The 22,637-nt window shown below is 42.8% G+C and overlaps 6 protein-coding genes across 8 annotated transcripts; 1 reads left to right on the top strand and 5 right to left on the bottom strand.

Annotated features, from left to right (window-relative positions):
• Positions 1 to 80: 80 nt before the first annotated feature.
• LOC6505394 (40S ribosomal protein S28) lies at positions 81 to 499 on the bottom strand. Its single transcript, XM_001964840.4, has one exon. The coding sequence runs from the start codon at positions 473 to 475 to the stop codon at positions 236 to 238; it is 240 nt and encodes a 79-aa protein (XP_001964876.2). The 5' UTR covers positions 476 to 499; the 3' UTR covers positions 81 to 235.
• Positions 500 to 628: 129 nt separating this feature from the next.
• Positions 629 to 1,994, bottom strand: LOC6505389 (cytoplasmic dynein 2 light intermediate chain 1). Its single transcript, XM_001964839.4, has 2 exons — positions 1,668 to 1,994; positions 629 to 1,576 (listed from the first exon to the last, which is right to left on the bottom strand). Exons 1-2 carry the CDS (start codon positions 1,869 to 1,871, stop codon positions 671 to 673), a joined length of 1,110 nt encoding a protein of 369 aa, XP_001964875.1. The 5' UTR covers positions 1,872 to 1,994; the 3' UTR covers positions 629 to 670.
• A 137-nt stretch (positions 1,995 to 2,131) lies between these two features.
• On the bottom strand, positions 2,132 to 5,880 carry LOC6505387 (vacuolar protein sorting-associated protein 54). The gene is made up of 2 exons (XM_001964838.4): positions 5,375 to 5,880; positions 2,132 to 5,020 (listed from the first exon to the last, which is right to left on the bottom strand). The coding sequence occupies exons 1-2, from the start codon at positions 5,548 to 5,550 to the stop codon at positions 2,386 to 2,388; spliced, it is 2,811 nt and encodes a 936-aa protein (XP_001964874.1). The 5' UTR covers positions 5,551 to 5,880; the 3' UTR covers positions 2,132 to 2,385.
• A 130-nt stretch (positions 5,881 to 6,010) lies between these two features.
• Positions 6,011 to 8,337, top strand: LOC6504685 (alpha-(1,3)-fucosyltransferase B). 2 transcript variants are annotated; one of them, XM_001964837.4, is made up of 4 exons: positions 6,011 to 6,414; positions 6,598 to 7,004; positions 7,530 to 7,707; positions 7,765 to 8,337. In XM_001964837.4, the coding sequence occupies exons 1-4, from the start codon at positions 6,175 to 6,177 to the stop codon at positions 8,266 to 8,268; spliced, it is 1,329 nt and encodes a 442-aa protein (XP_001964873.2). In that variant the 5' UTR covers positions 6,011 to 6,174; the 3' UTR covers positions 8,269 to 8,337. The 2 variants fall into 2 exon arrangements, with proteins under 2 accessions (XP_001964873.2, XP_032311146.1); XM_032455255.2 differs by lacking the exons at positions 6,011 to 6,414; positions 6,598 to 7,004 and adding an exon at positions 7,024 to 7,461.
• A 485-nt stretch (positions 8,338 to 8,822) lies between these two features.
• Positions 8,823 to 12,216, bottom strand: LOC26515384. The gene has a single exon (XM_014905196.3). The coding sequence runs from the start codon at positions 12,072 to 12,074 to the stop codon at positions 10,446 to 10,448; it is 1,629 nt and encodes a 542-aa protein (XP_014760682.1). The 5' UTR covers positions 12,075 to 12,216; the 3' UTR covers positions 8,823 to 10,445.
• On the bottom strand, positions 8,823 to 21,547 carry LOC6505384 (L-ascorbate oxidase). 2 transcript variants are annotated; one of them, XM_014905002.3, is made up of 5 exons: positions 21,149 to 21,547; positions 17,238 to 17,565; positions 15,120 to 15,301; positions 12,965 to 15,061; positions 8,823 to 12,901 (listed from the first exon to the last, which is right to left on the bottom strand). In XM_014905002.3, the coding sequence occupies exons 2-5, from the start codon at positions 17,416 to 17,418 to the stop codon at positions 12,497 to 12,499; spliced, it is 2,865 nt and encodes a 954-aa protein (XP_014760488.1). In that variant the 5' UTR covers positions 17,419 to 17,565; positions 21,149 to 21,547; the 3' UTR covers positions 8,823 to 12,496. The 2 variants fall into 2 exon arrangements, with proteins under 2 accessions (XP_014760488.1, XP_001964872.2); XM_001964836.4 differs by having other exon boundaries at positions 21,216 to 21,547.
• Positions 21,548 to 22,637: the final 1,090 nt, after the last annotated feature.

Raw genomic sequence — 22,637 nt, 5'->3', positions numbered from 1 at the left:
TTTGGAATGTTATAGTTTTGGTGGTAAAGATGAGTATATGATGGGTATCATATACTCCGGAAACTCTACTGTAGCCATCCTTTCGTTTTAAAAACTTGTTTTAAATTATTTAGTCTCTAGTAGTATTTCTACAACATTTAAACATTAAAATTTAACTTATATTATATACGTGATTTAGATTTAAATCTTCCGCTTCCAAGGCTGCCGCAGAACGATCAACGATTCTTAAACATATTTAAGCTTTGTCGCCAAAGTTGCCAAGGGTTTTGAAGGATGGTTGATCGTTCAACTCGGTGTCTTCGAAATCGACAATGTCGCCGATGCGAACAGGTCCCTTCACGGTGCGCAGAAAATGCATCTTTGGATACTCCAGCAGCTGCACACGAACTTCAGTAAGGATTCCTCGGGCTCCGATGCGTCCCAGGATCTTGATAACACGAGCCTTTGAAGCAACTGGTTGCGACATTGTTGACATTTGAAAAAAAAGCGAAGAATGTTCTGTCCTGATATCTCAGTTCGGGTTTTCCAATGTTTTCCAATACGAAATAACGAAAAGGTATGACAGTTTCTGAAAAGCATTCCTGGTCCTCTATTACCTTGGATCTGGAAAGTATATTTCTAATCTTAAATATTACATGTAAATATTGTTTATTCAGAACATAAATTAAATTTAATTTTGAACACTTTCAAACTTTCCACGCATCAGGACATCCCTCATAATTCCAGTTAGTTCCTCGTTCTTTTGAGCCCGCATTTCGTCGATGAGGGACTCCTTGAACCCAGGATCTTTGGCTGGGTCAGTAGTTTCCTGTATTTTCCTTTTCTCCAACTGCAATTGGGGCACTTCCACCCCGAAAGCGGCTCCAATCCTCTCCACACTTTGAGCTCCGGTGTCTCCGATCTTCGACCAACTGTCCGTTCCAAACCAAATGCTTAGAGGTTCATTGAAGTCCGTTGTGTAGCTCCGAAAAGGTTGGGCCGGGCTGCCAAAGCCCAGGTGGCATATGGTGTCCTTGAGCACCTTTGCTAGCTTGGGCACACGTTGCGAGTAAAAGAGCAAAGCCCCACCGATCAGGTGGGCCATGGAGCGCAGGCACCGGCAGGTGTGTTTCTTGACAGCAGGATCCAAGCCCGCAAAGACATCGTACTTCCCACCCACAATGACGACAGGAAAGGGCAGTGGCTCCTGATTTCCCAGGTCTTCTTTGCTCTGTTGGCCCAATCGCTCCAGTGTTCTCTGTTCTACGATCTCCCTGAGCTCTGGCGACAGGCTCTCCATCATCTGCTGGGCCGTGTCCTTCAAGCCCTTGTACGCACACTCCAAGTCAGTCCAAAAGCGTTGTGGTTGCGAGAGATCCAGCATAATCAAGACAGCGAACTGATGCAAGCCATGCGTCCTCATGGGGACTTCCAGCAACTGATCGGCATTTTCCAAGGATCCCAATTCCCAAACGTTCATCACCTGGGGCGTTTTTCCATTTCCTATCCTGCGGGCGTAGCTGTACTCCAGTGCCAGGGTGGGTCGCGTTGTGTGCTCTTCACGGTCGAAGAATTTGTTAATAACCGTAGTCTTGCCCTTGGAGGAAGTTTAAGGATATCACAAAATAAAATATTTGTCTTAAAAATCTTTCTGTTTAAAAACAAAGTAATAATGTTTCAGCTCTTACCACACATTTGCTTCCCAGGATGAGCACCGTTCGCTCCTTGGGCATTGCGGTGGCCTCCTGTTGCCGCAGGCGCTGCTGCTCCTCCGCAAGCCTGCCAGCAATATCCTGGATGCTGGGCGTGGCACTGTCGCCGCCTTCGTGGCTTTTTTCAAACATTCTTTGGAGACGCTTGTGCAGGCTGTGAAAAATCTGCGGCAAACGCATCACAGGAAAATATTAAAAAGCCGAAACTCAGTGGTTTGTTTGGCTTTTTTGAAGGTTGTCATTGGCAACAATAGTCGATACGGTAACGCCAACAAGAGTGGTAACAGAAGCCGTTAGTAGTTCATGGTCTATTAGAAAAGTTTATTTGAAAGGGATCCGGAAACTTGCCTGTTTGCTGGCAAAATCAAGCTAGAAATTACTAAGACATTATACAATTTAAAGAAAAATACAAGGTTGCCCCACCATTCAATATTACACAGTTTTGATTATTTACTATCTTTTAATCATAAGCCTTTCCTCTGACTTTCCACTTAGGGTTATTGTAAAAAGTGTGCAACAAAATAGAAATACTTCCAACATTTAGCTAAAGGGCGGAATAGGAAATTACCAGCAATATACAGTGGCAAACAGAATACAGGCAGAATATAAATTGGATAAACGACAGTATGCGGCATCTGTATACTTAAAAATAAAACAAGGTTAACAAGAAAGAATGTGGAGTACTTCGGAATGCTCAATAGAGCCATATCTCCTCCAGAATTCCGTTGTCCAGCTGATCGGCGGGCAGAGCTTTAAGCGTGCGCAGCGTTTCCATGTAAAAGGTCAGCTCCGAGGTGACCACCCCGTGCTGAGGTCCTCCGTTGTTGTTGACGTTCAACTTGAGCAACTGTTCCCGCAGCTTGTCCTTAAAGTTACGATGCACAACACCGTAGATCTCGTGGATTTGTGCTTCCGGCAGCACTCCAGCGATGGCTTCATGCAGCTTCACCAAATGCCTGGAGATGTGGCGGAAGGTCTGCGAAGGAATTGGCGGCCTGGCTTCCCATGCATCCAGCTGGGCAGCCAACCTCTCGGACACGATGCCGTGGATCTTGTTTTCGATCTCCTTGATGTGGCCCTGATAGTCCCGCTCAATGGCCTCGTAGCCGCTCATCGCCTGGAAGTGCTCCTTCAGCTTGGGTAGCAGCCACAGGACCAGCTGCAGTGCACGAGAAACAAGCGCCAGGTTCGTGCTGGTAATGGTCTTTAAACCCGCCACCCTCATGGCTCCCGCTCCGATGATGAGCTGGCAACTGCGCGAGTTGAAACATCTCAGCAGGTCTACCACATTCCGGGCATGGTAGCTGGCCAGCAGAGGCAAACGGTGAGCACTTCCCCCATACTCATACAGCATCCGGATGAGCATCAGCGAAGCGCTTACTAAGGCATAGGGCTGCTTCCCCTCAAGCAAGAGCACAGGATTGCCCCCGCCATTAGCGATGTAGGTGCTCGTCTCCGATTTGGCGTAGTCTCCGGCGGCCATCCGCTCGATTATGCGCTGAAACTCGTGCGGAATGTCCACCTGACGCCAGCGCTCCTGGTCCAGCAACAGAGAGAGCTTCTGCTTGCGATCCGAATGGAATCTTTGAGCGTAACGCGATGCCTGCACTTTCAGGGCCAGCTGAAGCGGCACACTGGCAACTCCGCATATGCTCCTCGTCGTCTCACCGAATTGGTCCACAATTTCCGAAAGCTGCGTGAGCTCCTGCTCGCTGGCCGAACTCTTTTCCAAGCTCTGTGGAGAAACAATGTTGGCGCAGCGCTCGTGGCAGTAGTGGCACACGGCCTGAAGAAGCTGTTGCAACTGAGAACGCAGCTGTTCATGATGAGCCGGACTGAGAAATGCCTCAGAGTCTATCAGGTTAACTGCATCCTGCGCCCCCACCGCGGCATCCGCTGTTTGCTGCATTATGCCCACCACAGCCTTGATGCGCTCAAGAATGGAAACCAGCGCCTGGCTGGAGCGCTGGAGCAAGGCAATCCACTCGGGCAGGGTAAGCTCCAAGGCCTGCTCACCGTGACCCGTCAGACTGATCTCCTGGTCGCTGTCGCTGCGCGCCAGCACCTCGATCAGTAGCTGCTTGATGATGGCCCTAATAGTGGCAATGGCTTCCTGCTGATAAGCCTGAACAAATGTAAAGTTCTGCTTTCGCAGTAGACCCATTACTATGGCCACCAGCTTGTCCTCTTCGGCGCACACGCTGTCCGTTTCTCTCAAGGCGTCGGTTAGCGGACGATTCAGATCCGAGGCTGCGTACCGTTCGAATTCCGTTGTTAGCATCTTGTCTATAAGCTTTTCCATCTCGCTCAGCTGCATTGGAAGGTGCTTGAAGCAGTGGACGCCAAGCAATTCGGCGGACAGGATCTCCTGGGTGGTTCCAATCAAATCCAAAGCGGCTACATAGTCTTGGGTGCCCAGAAGGAGCTGCAGCATAGGCTGCGTCTTGTGCACAGTGGCCATCAGCCGGAGCTTGTCCAGAGTGAGGTTGTAGTGCTGCCTGCGCTGAGCATAACGCAACACCTTGAAACTGTCCACCACCGAGTGGCTGTGCAGCTCCGACAGTGCCGCTCTTAGCTGTCGCACTTGCTCCGCAGCCTGCTCCATTTCGGCCATTATGGCGTGCTGTGTGGTCATTGCGTGGAAGAAGGCGGCGGATTTCTGGGAGACCTGCTGAGCAATCCTCACCTCCACCATATCTAAGTAGTGACTCAACTGCTCCTGCAACTGGCGGCCTGTTTGCTGGTGGCTTTCCGGACTAGAAGCTGATGTCTGCATATAGTTTGGAAAGACCTGCTTAAACGTAGGCGGGTGGTGCAGCTGCAATTGAGATTTTAGGAAGATCTCTGGCACAGAGCCCAGGTGGGTGGGCGACTGGGAGCCAATACCCGATACAGGTGTTCCTGGGGAACCATTCTCCAAGGGCTTGTCTCTTTCCAGCTGCTGTTGCCTGCGCTCGTGCCACCGATACCGTTTCCCAATGCTGCCCAAATACACGGCGAAGTCCGCATGGGTTATGTCCGGCAATCGCGGAGAGGCGGGTATATGACTACGTTCCACGAAATGCTCGCCCCACTTCTTGGTGAATAGGTTGCTCTGTTTTCCTCGCGACGGGTCGTTCAGCACAGCGGGCAGGTTCTGGGCCGCGGAATAGACTCCCCACTCCGGCGGCATCTCTCGTGTCTGCTGATTCACATGATACTTGGCGACATGGGCATCGTAGTCTCGATCCGAAACTCCGTCCAAGGGCAGTGAGGCACAAACGCCATTGAAGCCATATCGGCACACAAAGGAGCCTCCCTCACGCGTGCAGTGTCGCGATCTCAGATGACTAAAAATGAAAGTAAAATGTTTAATTTTGTTTTATATTAAAATTCCAATGCTTTCCGGGCCGCATTGCGTATCTCGGAGTCATAATATGTTTTTTTCTTTCATAGACTTTGCTGTGCTTTTGTTATCAGTGGCCGACTGTGGTTTCATTTGAAACTCTAGGTTACTATTTTTGTAACACAGCTTTTTGAATTTTTGTGGAATGTTATCAGCCATTTACTGGTGTTTACTCTGATTCACATGCCACCGGCTGACCTTGTATGGCTGCCCAGAAGGCGCGTCCACAAAAATAAAAGATTAACTCCGTGTGGAACTGACTCTGAGGTGGCAATGAGACCCGAAAAACACCACTCACTTGACAAACTCGCCGATGGACTTGAAATGCTCCCTGGTGCAGTAGTAGCAACTTTGCCAGCTGGCCGAAATTCCACCCGCAACCCCACTTCCACTGGCCGTGGATAGCTTCCTGGCGGCGGCGGATCCTGGCTCAGGGGCTGCAGCTGTGTCGCCGGCTGGTCGCGTTGTGGCCATCACACATGCCCCGCGGTGCTGTTCCCGCGCCGTATGCTCTCCACCGGATATTTCCTCGCTCGTCTCGTCAACAATCGTTGACGTGTTATGTCAATGTTTGCTCTCTATCTGCGCTCTGTTCGATACAGCGGTAGATGTTGCATTTTGGGGTCCTTCCAGATAGCTCCACTCTCGTATTATTTTCACAGTTGTAGGGCCAAGGCCGTCGACACCACCATTTGGGTGTTTTCTGTTGCTCTTTTAGAAAAAAAAGCTAATGTTTTGGTGCGGCTGTTGATGAGGCACTAGTGTTGCCAGACGACATAAATGCAATCATACCAAATGTCGGACGATACTAGTATTTTTAGTAAAATATTATATGCAATTAAGAGCCTCTATTTTTTGAATATATTCGAATTGTATGCATTAAAGTACATTTTTTTATAGTCTTGATAATTATTTTTATTCATTATGAGCAATGTAATAGTTTTGCCCGCCATTTTCCAACACTACCACCTGCCATAAATCAGCTGTCGCTCGAAATTCAACGGCTCACAACATTTTGCGGGACCTTAGATTTTAAATCGTTGGAGGAGCAGGACTTCGGTAATTTTATATATCAAGATTCAGCCCTCAACGAATGGAATGATGCGGCTGCGGCGGCGTTTTCTCGCTTTCGTGGGCGGCGTGGTCGTCATTTGGTTTGTGTTCCTCCTTATGGGCTCCGACATAATTATGGACTACGATAGACCTGCCTCCAAGGAAGAGCCTGTCGAGTTGCTCTGGTGGTCCCGGCACATGTCCTGGAACTACGATGTGGAACGGCAGTGCGGCATATATACTTGTCGCGTTACCAACAAGCGGAACCGCCTCAAATCGTCCAGGGTTTGTCCTAAAACGTTTTAATCTTTAATTGGGTAGCTCATCCGGCAGAGAACTTGATAAGAACACTTAGAGGGATGTGTAGTATGTATATTTTTGTGGGGATTTTGTGTTCACAATGTAGCTGAAACATTCTACTGAAATTTATATCAGTACTAAGAAGAAATATATTATATGTTTTCTTAGGGAGTGCTTTTCTACGGCTCGGCTTTGGATGTTGGAGATTTCCCACTGCCGCGTCGCCCACAGCACGCATGGGCTCTGCTGCACGAGGAGTCGCCCAGGAATGTGCCTTTCGTGCCCCACAACGAGTTCCTTAACCACTTTCAGGTCACCTCCACCTTCAGCCGCTTTAGCAATTTTCCCCTGACCACCCAATACCTTCCAAGCGGCGGGGCGCTCACCTCGACGGATTATTATGTTTCGTTTGCCGGGAAATCGGCGTCGGCCCACCGCCCATCAACTTCGGTGGTGTTCCTGCAGAGTGATTGCGACACAATGACCGGACGGGAAGATTACGTAAAGGAGCTGATGAAATATGTGGAAGTGGATTCCTACGGAGCTTGCCTTCAAAACAAAAAACTTCCAAAAAGGCAAGTAGGCTATATTAAAACTTTCCTCAGTTCCCACGAAAATACTGGAACATAGTACTGCTAACGACATATCTACAATTTTAAATAATCATGGATGCGCCTCAAACCCAAGAGCTGCCGAAGGTTTGCTGCGTCGAGTGCTGGGTGCAGTTGTATGGTTCTCTGCCTAATGAGCGGTCCCTCTCTGGTGCTTCTGGAGATTCAAGCAAACCAATGTGCGGTTGTGAAGAGGCTAAAAATAGACAACATAATCCTTCTAAGGATAATGAACGTGAAGAGGAACAACCCTGCTGTTCCCATAAGGCTCAGCACTCATAAAAAGGAAAATATCTTTCAGATGCGTTTTCACATCTGAACCATCATGCGAAGATCAATATTAATCTTGCCAGAGCGCTATTTTTTTGGATACTTAAGCTGTTATTTATTTTTTAATATTTTTAAAATCCTTCCAACATAAGTAATATTTAATTTGGCAGATTTTATTAAATTATCTTTTAAAAACTTATCACTTTCCATGTCTTACAGCCTCCAAAAAGACTACCTTAACAATCTTTACTCGCCGGAGCTGTTAAAATTTTTATCCAGCTATAAGTTTATGATTGCCATTGAGAACGCCGCTTGTGCAGATTATATAACCGAAAAGTTTTGGCGTCCGTTGGTCATGGGCGTTGTGCCTATTTACTTTGGATCGCCTACGATAAAAGTGAGTATAATTCCCAAAGAACCCAGCAATTAATACATTATTTTATTGATATTTCAGTATTGGGAACCTAATAACAAATCAGCCATTTACGTGTCCGATTTTCCACATCCACGGGCATTGGCCAAATATCTGCACGAAGTGGCCGAAAATCAGACTGAGTACGATTCGTACCGATCCCACAAGATAACCTGGAATCGCCCCATTAAAAACAAAAAGTTGAATTACAGTCTGTTAACTCGTCAATACCATATAGGAGATACCTCCCCTGGAGGAAGTCTCTTCGAAAGATTTGAGTGCTCAGTGTGCAGATATGTGCTCACAAGCACCAGGAAGACTAGAGCCAACACTACACACTACGATTGCCCCATAGAACCGGAATACGCCCATCTAGAATCACAGCAGGAGCCTCAGAATGTTGCCGACTGGAGATCCATGATGCAAGTGGGAAAGTGCCAAGCCAAAATTCTAGACACATACTTTCGCCGCAATCGCAGCTATACCAAAGCGGAATTTGATGTCGAAATCAACCGTAGAATGGATGAAAGTGATTGCGTGCTTTAAATTTGTATTGGATTTATTTTAACTTTTAAACTGAGATAATTATTAAACTTTTCTTAAGGCCATAAAAAATTGTGATAATCTAGGTTAGAATTATATAAACTGGTATTTTGTGAAAACTTGTCCTTAAAAGTATGTGTAAATACATTTGCAACCAGAACCCCCAAATTTATACAAGTTGTTTTGTGATAAAATCTTATTGGGTATTTTAATTTAATCCACCGGAAAATTTGTTAAAGTAGAACATTTTCATTTGCATATTTTGATGTACCACCTATGTATATGCCTACTCTCTTTTCGTTTTAATCTTTGTCTGAATTGAAATGTCATTCATTTTGCATTTCCGATTTTTGGCGCGCACTTTGTTAAACGATCTGCAGTACCGGAAGGTTTGATAACAAAAATAATTTTTTAAATTTCTTGCATAAATATTAATAGATATTGAGCATGACATTTCCCGAAAATGTGTTAAAACAAAAAGAAATACAAAAAATCTTAAAGCTTGAAAACTTTACCCTTCTCTACCTTTTTCCTAAAAAATACAAAGTCAAAAAACATTTCAAAATTAAATTGGAATGTAATATTTTCATGTGCTTATAAGTTTATACGGAAATTTCGTTTTGATTGTTGAGATAATAGGAATGCTCCCCTTAAAAACTTCAAAAACTCATCCATTGCTTTGTTAGCAGGACGAGCTACAAATATCGTTTCCATTCCCGGCTCTCCGCGTGTCTCCTCCACAGTAATAAAGTCTTCCGTATTCTGCAAGGGGTATAGGTAAAAGGTAGAACGTACAGTCGGTTCTTGTGAAGCCATATCCAAATTGGACGGTTTAGGAGACAGCACGGTAGACGTGGACTTCTTAGAATCTTCCTTGGACATTTCCTTGGGTGTTTCTAAGGAAGATTGGGATGGTTTGGGTGAGAACTCTATATACGATATAGATCTCCTTTTCGAAAGATTAGCGGGAGAATTCTTTTTGATGAGCTTTTCAAAATTAGATATATTATTAGCCACATTCTTTGAAATGTTCTTTGATTTCACATCAATTCGCTTGGGTAACTTTTTCATAGTTTCCTTGGAAATTTTTCTTTGTGATTTTCCCGAGCGAACTTGGCACGGTCCAGAGCTTTGAGGAAAATCATTCTCCTGGGGCGTTGGGGTTGCTTGAACTTGGGTTTCTTTCTTCCTAGATGCCATGAAATTTTCCGCTGCCCTTTTTAATTCACTTGCCGGCTGTCTCCCCATTCGTTCCATCTCCCTAAGGATTATACCCCGGAAATTCTGCCTATTCGCCAGAGCTTCATTCTTCATAATCGCTACCTGCTTCAAAAGTTCTTCGCGTTCAGCAGCTTTAGTTTTCTGTTTCCGTGATCGTCCACGGCGACTCTTTGAGATCGCTTTAAAAGCGGGATTCCGTCGGGGCTTCCGGACTTTACCCGAAATGTCCTTACAGTTTTCGGGCGAGCCACATTTCTTTGCCTTGCAGTTAGGCAACTGATGGGGTCTTTTCTTTTTGCCGCAATATACGCATTTTTTCTTTAAAACACAAAGCTCTTGAGGTCTTTTAGCACGCATTATGTAAGTGTACGACAATAATAAATAACAAAAAATTTTGCTTTTTTAAGACTATTGGAAAATTGAAAGTATAAAAATAGGTGGAAAAGATTATTTTTTTTTTAACCTTAGTCTTTGACTTGTATACGAATGAAATTTTCTTCGATGAAGTTTCTTAAATTGGTTTGACAGAAAGTTCAAAAGGGATCTTGTTTAATTTTAGGAATAGCTATGCATTTTTTTTTATAAATAATATTTTAGGTATAAATGTTTAGCTTAAATCGAACATCCTGTAATGATCCTGTAAGGATTTTAGAGGACGTAGAAGTTCCACAGGCCATATGAACGTTGTTTTGACCAATTCTTGTAAAAAAATAGGACTTCTTTACGCCTGTTTTCTTACTATTGTACCCCTATCAAAAATATGACTATTGCACTCTTATTTTTGTATTAGAAGTTAAAATTACAAATATAGTTTATATTTCATTAAGTTTTATTTGATATTAAAAATAATTAAAGCATATATTTGTGTTTTTTAATTTGTTGCTTCTAAGGCTTTTTGAAGTCTTGTTGGGATTGTTTAAATATTTGGAATATTCCCTCGAAAAACTTCACAAATTCGTCTATTGCTCATGGGGATGATTTTCAATTTCAGCCTCCTCTATAGCTTTTAGAACTGCTTGACGTTGTTCCTCAGTAAGAAAATCTTCTCTATTTTTCAAAGAAATTGGATAATATGTAGAATCTATTACCGGAAGAAGAGATTGAATCGGAGATAACACGGTTGAGGACGGTTTATAAGGGCCAGGGTGCGATTTTGAGGAAGACTTGGTTTGTGAGGCGGTTGGAAGGATTAAGGATGCAGAATTCCTTGCCGGAAAGTTCTGGGAAATTATATTTCTTCCCAAAAGCACATTGAATTGAGATGCCTCTTTTTCAACATTCTTCGACATTTGGCTCGAGTTTTGATAGATTTCCTTGGACGTCCTGCTAACAGTTTCCTTGGAATGTTTACTCGGCGAATTTTCGAAACGTATTGACCATGTTCCAGAGCTCTGACTTAAAATATTCCTCCGAGAGTTGAAATTCGCGATTGGTATGGTCTTTTGAGAACTTTTCCTGCTTGATGCCAACGACGTAGCACTTTTAAACTCTTTAGCAGCTTGTCTCCCAAGTCTATCCACTTCCCCCAGTATTCCTTCCTTAAAATCCTGTCTATGTTCTTCACTTTTTATCTTCGTTCCTGCTTCTAAACGTTCTTCCATAGTAGCACTTCCTTCCTTACTTTGCAAGGGGGAAATATCATGTTTCGAATGTTTTTCTGAAGCTATTTCGTGACCCGATGGTGTAGGCGAGATCATGGTAAAGGAAATTGATACCTTTGAACCTTCCTGGGAAATTGACTGCACTTTCGGACAGGGTGGGGATGACTTGATAAAGAGAACCGACAGGGACATGGAATTTTTGATCGAAAGATTTTTGGAAATTTTCTTTTTAATGAGAAGCTTTGAGGAAGGTTTAGACCTAACGTTCCTTGAAATTGTCCTCGATTTTGAATCGATTCTCTTCGATTTCTGGCTCGTGGTTTGCTTGGAATTTTTGGGCGACTTTTTCGTCCATGGTCGAACGCTCTGATGTGCATATTTTCTGGCATATGTCATTGATTCTTTAGCAGCCCGTTCGAACTCTTTTGTAGGTTGTCTCCCCAGTCGTTCCATTTCCCTGAGTATTACTGCCTTGAAGTTCTGTCTATGTGGCAACAAATTATCTTCTTTCTTCATTATCGCAACGTGCTCTAATAGTTTATTCCATTCAGCGAGCTTGGATTTTGCTTTTCGTCTGCGTGGTTTTCGGCACTTAGTTTGGCAGTTCGAGAATGGAGGAAAATTCTGATGGTCTTCGTTCGTTCTGAGAGCTCTTCTAGATGCCAGGGCCCTTTTCGCATCTCGTTTCAACTCGTTTGAAGGTTGTCTTCCCAGGCGATTCATCTCCCGAAGTATTATTGCCTTAAAATCCAGTCTGTGAGTCAACGGGGAGTTTTCTGTCCACATCATGGCGTTCTGATTTAAAAGATCATCATCCTTCTCCTGAGCGAGTTTAGCTTTTAGTTTTCGACAGCGTGAATTTCTGATTTTCTTAGAGGCCACTGGGGTCTTAAAAGAGGTCTTGAATCGGGGCTTCCTTGGCTGCCTTGGCTTTCTAGCCTTCTTAGGCATCATCTCACTCACAGATCTCTCCGTTTTAGAAGTCATTGTCCAAAATTGACACTTACAAAAAATTTAGCGTTTTAAAAATGTAAAAAATGTTATTCTAATTTTCGCCGATTTTTTGAAAGATTTTAGTTTCGTGTCTCTTTATTCTGTTACTAGTTGTATACGAATAATATTATTTTGAACACAGTTTTCTACGTCATTTTGAAAGAAAGATCAAGGAGAGTTTTTGTTTTTAATTTTAGAAGTAATTTAACTTTATTTTCTTATACAAGTAGGTTTCTTAGACAATCACAGATGTTTAGTTTACAAGGATGCGTAAACATGAAATATATACAAATGCTGGAGAAAAACAAATTTCACGAAAGAATTAAACTTCATCTCAAGGGTCTCCCATCGTCTTCAATAAATAATCTCTGAATTTCGTTTGGCAAGTTTGGGGTGCTCTCTTTTTAGGTGATCCACTATCGAAAGGATTGCAGCAACAGGAAGAATAATGGTATTAGGACCAAAATTGGCTTTAATCCGGAACTGCCGCCTCCGGCATCGGAGGGACTTGCTGTTGTTGCCTGGCCCGGTCCTGTTATGTCAGTTGTGGGTCCATCCGACTTGGCGTCTGGATTGTAATCGCCGCAGGTGGGGAAGTTCTCGGGCACCGGCAGCATTTGGTCGTCGTTGCCCACTTTAAACACCAGGGCCATGCCAATCTCAGCATGGAACTCGATGTGACAGTGGAAGAGCCAATAACCTGGGTTGGAGGCCTCGAATCTAATGATGGTGTAGCCGCCATCTGGAATAGTCACAGTGTCCTTCACAGGGGGATGATCGAAGTTGCGTTTGAGTAAATTAAACTGGTCTAGTTGTTTAACCTAAAAATGGAAGCATGATTTATTGAAGAGTTAAAAGGTAAATAATTGAGAGACTTCACCCACCATTTCGATGGTCACATTCTCGCCCAATCGCTCCAGCCCCATGACTCTGAAGGCATTGCCGTGTAAATGAAACGGGTGATTGGCATAATACTGGAAGCCCTCGTCCACAATGATTAGCTCCACCACTGCCCCGAGGTGCACCTGGAGCACATGGTGGCACTTGCAGAACTCCGTGCGGCAATCGATGCCCTGATCCGCCAGGCTCGTCTCGTTACAGAAGTCCGAATCCTTCAACTTGCTCCTCGAGGGCAGCAAGGCCAGAGATGGAAAGTCCAAGGTAATGTGATTCAGTTGCGGAGTGTATAGACGATTCACTTGGGTCATTTCCATGTCCATGGCATAGAGATCTTTGTCGTGGAAGTCGGGATTGTTTTTGGTATAAAAATCATAGTAGACAAAGAACTTGAAGTCCACTTCGGGTTGGAGGGTGTCCTCGTCGATGCCCGAGACATGGTCGTAAATGGGCAGGGCTCGCATCTCGGCCGCGGTTTTGGTGTCCGGATATCCAGGACCCCGGTTCATCACATTCAGCTCAATGCCGTCCGCCTTGTGGGCATAGCTCAGGGCTGCTGAAGGCTCTTCATCTGGAGCTCCCTCATATCGGAGAATGGCCACCTGAAATGCCGAGGTGAAGACCTCGCTGCAGTCCATCAGACCCTTCAAGCGAATCCAGTAGTTTCCCACGTCCATGTTGGCATTGAGAACAAAGTCAAAGCGCTCCCCGGCGTAGGTCACTATGGAGCCCACCTCCATGGCCTCGATGTCGAAACCATCCGAGTTTATGGCCGTAAGATTATGGTGATCTATGGACACTACGATAGGACAGTTGAGGTACTCCGCATTGATAATCCTGAAGCGGTAGCGGAAGCCCTTGCGTACATTATAAACCTGATGGGGCACCAGTTCCAGAGGAATTTGGTTTAGATTGCCTCTTTTTTGGCGGGAATGCACTGGAAACAGCTTGGTGGTCTGATTGTTCTTGGCCAGGCGAGCTTGACGCGGCAGCGTTTGGACAAAATCCACCTGAGATTTGGGCAGCGGTTCCAAGGGTTGGGTGGTCCTACTCTCTTCAGCACGGCGATGCACTTGTTTGGCCTCCTCCCAAATGCGATTGTAGTAACGTCCTCGCCCATTGATGAGTAAGTTGTGCGGCTTGTTATCCCCACGGGAATGGTGGTGGAAGGCAAAAACACTGGCTCCTGGCTCATGGATCCAATCCTGGACCACCATCACATGCTCACTCAAATCGAAATCGTAGAGTGCGCCATGGGGCTCGGCGGCTTTGGGTTTCCGGATGATGAGGGAGCCAAAGACCCCATCACCGCGCTGCATTCCCGTGTGCGAGTGCCAGAAATGGGTGCCCGATAGATCAGCTGGGAAGGAGTACCGGAACGTGGCATGCGGCGTGATGGGGCACTGCGTTATGTGCGGAACTCCGTCCATGTAAGGGGTCTTCTTCTGGTGCAGACCGTGCCAGTGGATGGAGGTGCTCTCACCCAGGAGATGGTTCTTTACGTCCACCACAATTTGATCGCCTTGGCACACTTCGATGGAGGGACCTGGCATCATGCGGTTCACCACCGTAATGCTTCTCTCGAGGCCATCACCCATGACGCAGTGCGGCCGGGAGCAGTCCGTGAGATTCCGGGGGCAGTCATAGCAGGCCTTGGAGAAGGTCTGGTACCACTCCACCACGAATTTGTACCGGCAGGTCATGGGCTCAGCTCCCATCTGGCAGTCCCGGTTGCAGGGATGCTGCCGATAAAACTCCGCGGTCCAAATGTCATCCCCCGAAGGCTCCTCTGGCTCAGGTTCCAGAACTTTATCCACTCGGGTCGCCTTTAAGGGTCTGCAGTAGGGACAGCAGTTTCTCTCCTCCAACCTGGAGGGCGGACAATCTTCTGTCAAGGCGGGGCAGTTCCTCTTGTAAGTGTTTATGATGATCTGGCCATTGGCGAGGCGTCCGCATTCCAGCAAAGTGCAGTCGGCGTCATTGTGCCAGGACTCGCCCACAGCATACAAGGAGTGATTGTGCTGGCAGTGAGTCCTTACACATTCCCCACAACAGCTGCCCTCGACACTACGCAGCTCGGACCCCTAAAATGTCACAATTATAAATATTAAGTAAAAATATCAAATTATAGGTAGTACTCACCACTTCACAGTAGAACTCATTGCAATCTACCTGGGTAACTACAATATGAGCCTGTGGGTCCTTGGCCACTCCTGCCGCGCAGGAGTATACCAGGCAGGGGTCCTTGGCAGAAAACCACACCGCCCCGAGTTCCTTGCGATAGGTATTATTGTGTTCCTGGTAGAGGCATACGGTATTATCAACTGGAAAAGTATATAGTATTTATTTAATTTATTTGCTCAAACGCTTAGGAGAATTATGCTGTGTTTAATTTATTAGGGCTGTTGTATTGTCCTCGCAAACAATGGATTTGTGTCTCTAAGCCACTGGTAAATACAATTCTTATGGCGGTAAACAATAGCAATCAAAAAGGAAACACAAATGAAAACAATTTTGAGACCACAAGACCATTTTTTGTGCCGGCGTATCACGAGCTTGAGATTCACAATTTATTACTCATTTAATTGAATGTATGACATTATTTTCACACTTTTGTATTCTTTAATTTTTTATCTTTCAGATTTCAGAGTGCTATTATTAGTACTTAAATGATCATTACACGTGCTAATCGCCCGTCTCCGGGTGCCTTGAACTCGCTCTCCGCTTGAGTCATAATTCGGACGACAGGTGTTAATTGAAATGAAAGTGAGAATTGTCATGCAACTCCTATAGAAAAACCTATTTTGGCCAAAAATAAAATAGCTTAAGCTTAGATAACATGATTAAGAACAAGTTCTTATTAAACAAACACTAATTTGGCTTTAATAGGCGCCCCTAATCTATAAATTTATCGACTGAGTCGTTTAACAGATCCGATTTCTAGTGCAAAATCTGACAAGTGACGACATTCGTATGCAAATAAGTGCACACATCAGTTAAGCGGCGATAAAATGCAAATTAAAATGCCATCGATATCCGGATCTGGTGGAATAATATGACCCGGTTGTGTGTAGGTAGTAGTTTATTAGTAGACCAGTTAATTGTAATCAAAGTGCCCTTTATAAAAACCAGCGAGAATAAGCGGGATAGTGCAATCGAATATTGTCGGCCGATCGAATTAGGCAATATTGGAGGAGCCGGCTAATCTAGCAGACCTCGCCATTGGCCCATAAACACCGACGGCCATGAAGGCGGATCACCCAAACAGCACGTCCCAAAGAAAACTTGGCCGATTGGCAAATCACTGCTAAAAATACACTCAAATTAAAAAACAATTAACTTTACGACAACAATCGACATGAAATGGCGATTAGGAATCAGATAAGCTGATAAGATGTTTTTGTTTCGCTTCCAAGAACAACGAGCTTTCATTAAAAAATAACAATTTAAGATTTAGGGGCGCCATAGAAGATAATAATTTTCAGCTTATATTCTTTACTATTTAGGCTTTCTTTTAAGAGGACGATTTACCCATCTCAAGTAGACTTTTGAAACTGAAAATGGTGAAAAAAAATCATCCTGTTCGGTTAATGTTTTTGTTTCCCTTTCTTTGAAAGGGCGACACCGGGCGAAGACAGCAGCTGTTTGGCATATAAATTATACTCGTATTATATGCGAATGTTGCACGAACATATCACGTATACGTAGTAGGTACACACACGTACCGTCATACATTTATTTATAACCAGATCCGTTAGGTGGCTGTCTGTCAGTTGAGCATTAAGGCCGCGTTTATTGACTGTTTTTCCTTTTTTGTTAAGACTGTGCGAGGGCTACGGCGGTGGAGCTGCATCGTTTATTGGCTCGTTATGGCCATTATTATGATTGCCTGCCGTTTGTTTTAACCATCAAGCACTCGCTTGATTATTTGCCGGACTTACGCAAATTTACAGGCTTCTGCCAGGTGGGCCGGTACTTAATTTTCGCATGTGAGTGGCAATCACCATTTACTAGCATTGTTTAATGAAAATACCTACACTCGAGTATATTATTACAAAGTGCTAATGATTTTACCGGCAATAATGTTGGTCAAGGTCGGAACCCGAGAAATAAACAAATGAAGCTTCTAAAGCATTGCCTTTCTTTGGAAATTGTAAATTTCGCAAGAAGATTGATTATTTTAGTATCCGACAATATAATTTTTAAATGTATTAAAGGTTTTATTTTATTTTTTTTTAACAAATAAAGATTTAGACTTACCCTTTGACTCGTTTACAGTTTGCAAGCCACTGGCCAGACTAACAGCCATCGCTGTTAAGACTGTTACTGTTAACAGCGGCGCGCTTAATCTGCTGTTGATGACCCGCATTTTGTTGCTTTTTTTGTTATTATTTATGGTAATGCTTGTGGTAGTTGTTGTTTTCGTTTCGGCCAGGCTCATTTGGTCATAATTATGGCTTACGCTTATTCAATTTGCGGTTATTGTTTTTATTTCGATTTTTCGCTGGTTGTGATTGTCTCTTATTGAATATTTTGGAAGTTATTGAATTTTATGCGGAAGTTGTTGTTTATTTTAACCACCAATTGCCTGCAAATGAGACAAATAAAACGAACATTGACTATTATTAGTACAAGTTGGGTCTGAAATTACACTTAATATGGCTCTAATACGTATTTATTCAGCTGGCGAGTTTCAGCATTTAATTGGAATGTTTTTCTTATTTGTATCAATTATATATTTGACTTGCTTGGCAGATGGTCCAGTTATTTGTTGCCGAAAACGTGTTGTCTGTCGACAAATTATTGAATTTGAATTGTTTAGAGGGAGAGTTCGTTGGTCCTGGTTCAAGGACCAGGGTCTTGACTCTAGAGGCCTTGAAATTAAAGGCACGTTGGTCCTAATTTGTTTATTCATTTAAGCCTTTTTTATTGGATTAGAAACACTCTCCATATGTGAGCAAACAAATTGGTCAGGCCGGCCCAAAAACAAGTTTTCCTCTAATTAACAATAACAATTACGGAAAATTGCCTTACTCCCCGCTATTCCCAATCTCAATCAATAGAAATTCGCAGGCCTAACACCATAACCAGCCCAGCATCCTTTATTGACCTCCTCGGCCGGCACGCACATGGCCAAAAAGGGCAAACATATGAGCGAATATATTGTATATTAAGTTAAGTATGATTTACGGCCTGACGGTAAATATCACTCATACGCTCCGTGGTGCCCTAGCTGCTCGCCAGATGCCTTCGATGTGTGTTAGTCCTTTCTTGGTCCTATCAGCACATGGCCAGCAAGTTTATGCTCCGGCTCAACTCAAGACCAACACACACTCTCATAAAGCACGTACAAATTTAATTAATTAGCACGCTGTTTCTTAAACACACACACACAACACTCACGAAAAGCCGAAACTCACGTCCGGCGCGAGTCCGCCGTCCAGAAGCCAAAGTCCGCCGGAGTCCATGGAGACACCCCCCAGGCTGGCCCATATAAAGAAAACTGCGCATAAATTATGAAAAGCAAAAACACAAAAATGATGCCGCAAAGAAAATACGAAAAAAGCTTCATAAAGTTTCCCACACCTCTGTCATATGCGAAGTAAAGAAATACCTTTCTAAAGGTATAACTTTTAAATAAATTGAAAAGTTTTACTGGAACAGAAAATGTAATAGAAAATATAATATTTATTATTTATATAATAAATTATAAGAAAAGACACGAACTTTTTTATATAGTATTTTCAGAGTATCCATAAGAATACATCCTGAAAAAAATGGAGGGACCCAAGACTATCCCCATGACTTCCAGTTTTATTTGGCAACACTTGAAACATCTTAAAGATTTATGTACTGTGAGTACCTTTAGGGCACAGGGACCCGACGCACTTCCGTTAATTAGAAATTAAGTGCCTGCCAACGTAGCACTTAATTAAAGTCTAAAAGAAAAAACCGTAGAATGTAAAATTCAATAAAAAGCTATTAAAAGTATATAAGTAATTTGGCGGGGAATTTAATTGTCGAATAAACTTTGCTGGCAGCCGGAACTAAGATGTTAATGACTGAAGCTCGGACCCGACAAATCAATAATCAATCAACATGTTTCGGAGACGACAAGCGAATGTCTTTTCATAATTAGGGCTCAAGAATATTTCCCAAACATGGCTTTATTAATTATGATCAGCTTTCAACCCTCTGAAGTGGTCCTGACTGGTTTTCTGACAAATTGTAAAATCACTTTCAGACGCAATTACGTTATTTCTCTTTGATTCGCAAACGGCAAATGCCACGGGACGTGACTCATATGGAGTAGAAGTGCACATTTGATGAACGTTTTATTAAAATTCCACAAGGGTATTCCCTGCGAACTGGCCCTAAAGTGTGTAATTTTGTGTTTTCTTTTGTGGTAAGGTAATGAATATTCATCTATTGGCTTAAAAAATAGAACTGGGCTGGCGTTGCGGTTCCTCTTGAGTGGCCACGGTGGCTGGAGATTCCCCAATCAATTTAAATATTTAATCTTGAGAAAGGGGAACAATCAAAGTATGAGTTGATCGAAGCCTACAACAGAATTTGAAATGTGAACTTGTGAAAAATAATCTAGAATGACTAAGGGGGCAGCCCCTAACAGTCTCTATCTAAAGTATCCACTTCGTGTTCATGTGTTCTCTTTGAGTGGGGTTTCAAGTAAGTACTTCAGTTTGAAATATATTATTATTGAATTAAACTTTTCCCTCTTCAAGAGCATTCTGAGAGGTATTTATGCCTTCCATTGATTAAAGATAATCAGATTACAAATGTTGTTGTGTTCGCCTTATGGCCAATTTCTTTTGAAACAAATTTCACCGGCAATCAGAAATGGTTGTTATGCAAAGTTGGCTTTTATATTTTTTTTTTGCCGAGCTACTTGTGTAGGTTTTTTTCTGTTAAGTACCTACTACCAAATAACACGTTCATAAAAAGTTGCATAATTCCCAAAGTGTCTTCCGTTTCACGTTTTTACATATAATTATCGGCTTGTTTATTATAATTTGATTTATTTGAGACCGTTTTTTTTTACGAGTATCTTCTCTGTTTGGCCATTTATTTTGACAACAATTAGCCGATGCTGCTGCTTGACCGCATTTTTTTATTTTTTTTTTTATTTGTTGGCCATATATTGAGGTAGGCAAGGGAAGAGTGAAATGCGATAAAAATTATGGCAAAAGCGGAGATGGAGTGGAAGATTTTTAATCGGCTTATCGTTGGGCCGGAGATACTAGCACGAAATGATTGGCAATCGCTGGGGGATACCCTTTCCTCCTTGGGAAATCCCTGACATGTCAGAGATCCGTCTTTAAAGCCAAGTTCTTGCCCATAGCTTTGACCACTCAAAAGCCGGTTTCATCTTGGGGAACCAGTCTTCGAATAGGGGTTTTCCATTACAGGTCGCCAACAACACAAAGAAACCGAAAATCAAAACAAACTTTGAATTGTGTTACGTGCCAATGGAAAAAAGCAACAACTTGGAGAACAAAAACAGAAACCTTTTTCAGATTTTTGTGTTTGTGGAAAAAATTTCAAAGTAATTTATTAATCGTAAGTCATGTATTCCAAAGATTAATCTTGAGGGTTAAGTAGGTTTTTCTTGTCGCTGATTGTAGTCTGTGTGGGTAAATGAACTGGGCAATTATTTTTTTCTTGACTTGGGCCGTCGAAATGTTTTATGGGATTTGATTTCAATGTCAAGGCCATTCGTAAACAGTGGGAAAAATTTCAAATTGTCCAACTTTAAAAAGGTATGTTTGTGTCACGCCAACTCCAGTAAATTTGTTTCGATATTACTTAAAAAAATGTAAGATGAATAATCTTATCGTATGGGTTTATCCCTATTCAAATAAAATATAGAGGTTGCAACTTTAATCTTTGTTTTACGAAATTACGAAAGCCTTTTCTGTTTAACGTGCCTTCGAAAGTGAAAATTGAAATAAAGAATTTAAAAATACTATAGCAAAGTAAAAAAAATAATAAAATGAAATAAAAAAATGAAAGATGTTTGTCTTAAAGGACATGTTCAAGTTTTAAGGATAAGAGGTATTGGGTATTTTTGAAAAACTCGAATATTTGAAATTAAAAAATCTTCGTAGAATTTTAAATTACAAACAATTATTTCGCCACTAAACGATCCTCACCGTGTTATATCAAAGTTTATGTTTATAAAAATGTTTATGGAGCACACTTAATAAATTTATGGCCTACGTGAATTGTGTTAGTCAGTGTCCGATGTGGAGATCGCTCTTTCGTGGCTTTATCCCAGCAGGTTTTTGCACTTATCACACGTCGCTGGGCATTATGATATCACAAAATACTATTTGCTTAGCACCGACGCGATTGAATTTTATTGCCACCAGACTGGGGTCTGCTTCGCAAGATTCTGTCGGAACCCGATCACACGCCGGAATCGGCTGGGCAAAGTCCTTACGGGAAATGGTCCGGGAAATAGGTCCGGACACTTATTCGAAACTCGATGCGTACCGCTTGCCGTCTAAGCTGCAACTAACTAGCGACTGATGCAGCTAAGGCGTTTTTGAAGAACGCCAACCTCGGCCGAAGAAAACACGCTAAAACTGAGTGCGATTTTAGCCCAGTTCATGACGAAGACGACCCTTTTGGCCCGCTCGGTTCGACTGCTTCGGCATAGCTGATAACGTTAAGCACGATCGGCCAAGAGAGTCAAACAGAGCAGGAGAGAGAGCGAAAGAGCTCACTCTGTTTTGCCGACTAATTAAACCGCACTTGTCGCCCCGTGTTGGCCATGTTAACAGCGGTATTTTGTTAACAGAGATCTCTATTGTGGTTATCGCCGCTGATTGGTCGAATGTTAAGAGCTCTTTTCAGAAGCTGCCGACTAGCTTCCGTGTCTTGATTAGAATTTTTCGCCTGTTTATTATAACACCTGTCATCAGATTTTTATTTTTGACTGCACTGAACAAAAAATTATAGCGTTAAAAATAGTAGTTATGAACTGCAGTTATTAGTACATTTTATTGTCAGTTATTAGTACTTAATAAAAATGTACTTATTTTTATTATGGTATAAAATATTCTACTAAAAACTCAAAGGTAAAAGTGATTAAAGGGATTGTAAAATTAGTTTCCAGTGTTGAAGCCTCCACCGATCTTTGCATTTAATCAAAAACAAGCTGGCTGTAGTTGTCGCAGCATATTTGCATTGATATTTTAATTTTAGACATCTGCGTCTAGCCTACTCAATGCTTGTTCGCTTTGATTACTTTTTTCCCCTTTTTGAATAACAATCTTAACTATTATTGGAAATCTAGTTGCCAGTTGGCAGGGGAAAACTGGATTTTTGCGAAACTGCTATTTGAGTTCTTGATTACTTCTTGCCTTTAAGGAAGGGGGTAAAGTGTTAACATTCTTTCTTGGGTATTTTTTTAATTTTTCATTATATCTCAAGAATATCAAAATATTACATCAACCCTGGATAAATTGGCAAATATTTAAAGAGTTCATCTATCGTCCATCCAAAACGTCCATCGGTCGAGTTTGGATTCCTAAATCTGGAAAACATTTAAGCGCTTTCCTTTTTATAGTCCGTGTACACTATAAAACTAAATACACTAAATAAAATCGGTTTTCGATATGTATGATTGAAAATTGT

This window comes from Drosophila ananassae, chromosome 3R (genome assembly GCF_017639315.1).
Source record: "Drosophila ananassae strain 14024-0371.13 chromosome 3R, ASM1763931v2, whole genome shotgun sequence".
NCBI classification, from domain to species: Eukaryota; Metazoa; Arthropoda; class Insecta; order Diptera; family Drosophilidae; genus Drosophila; species Drosophila ananassae.
This window is presented reverse-complemented; position numbering and strand designations above follow the sequence as displayed.

Bases quoted from the DNA above. Each gene is read 5' to 3' on its own strand.
- LOC6505389 (XM_001964839.4), bottom strand. From the start codon at position 1,871: ATGCGTTTGCCGCAGATTTTTCACAGCCTGCACAAGCGTCTCCAAAGA. The intron at 1,577-1,667 runs GTAAGAGCTGAA...ACTTCCTCCAAG, and splicing joins TCCTGGGAAGCAAATGTGTG to GGCAAGACTACGGTTATTAA.
- LOC6504685 (XM_001964837.4), top strand. From the start codon at position 6,175: ATGATGCGGCTGCGGCGGCGTTTTCTCGCTTTCGTGGGCGGCGTGGTC. The intron at 6,415-6,597 runs GTTTGTCCTAAA...ATGTTTTCTTAG, and splicing joins ACCGCCTCAAATCGTCCAGG to GGAGTGCTTTTCTACGGCTC. The intron at 7,005-7,529 runs GCAAGTAGGCTA...CATGTCTTACAG, and splicing joins AACAAAAAACTTCCAAAAAG to CCTCCAAAAAGACTACCTTA.
- LOC6505384 (XM_014905002.3), bottom strand. From the start codon at position 17,418: ATGAGCCTGGCCGAAACGAAAACAACAACTACCACAAGCATTACCATA. The intron at 15,062-15,119 runs GTGAGTACTACC...GTGACATTTTAG, and splicing joins ATGAGTTCTACTGTGAAGTG to GGGTCCGAGCTGCGTAGTGT. The intron at 12,902-12,964 runs GTGGGTGAAGTC...TTCCATTTTTAG, and splicing joins AGAATGTGACCATCGAAATG to GTTAAACAACTAGACCAGTT.
- LOC26515384 (XM_014905196.3), bottom strand. From the start codon at position 12,074: ATGACTTCTAAAACGGAGAGATCTGTGAGTGAGATGATGCCTAAGAAG.
- LOC6505387 (XM_001964838.4), bottom strand. From the start codon at position 5,550: ATGGCCACAACGCGACCAGCCGGCGACACAGCTGCAGCCCCTGAGCCA. The intron at 5,021-5,374 runs GTGAGTGGTGTT...TTTCATTTTTAG, and splicing joins TCCATCGGCGAGTTTGTCAA to TCATCTGAGATCGCGACACT.
- LOC6505394 (XM_001964840.4), bottom strand. From the start codon at position 475: ATGTCAACAATGTCGCAACCAGTTGCTTCAAAGGCTCGTGTTATCAAG.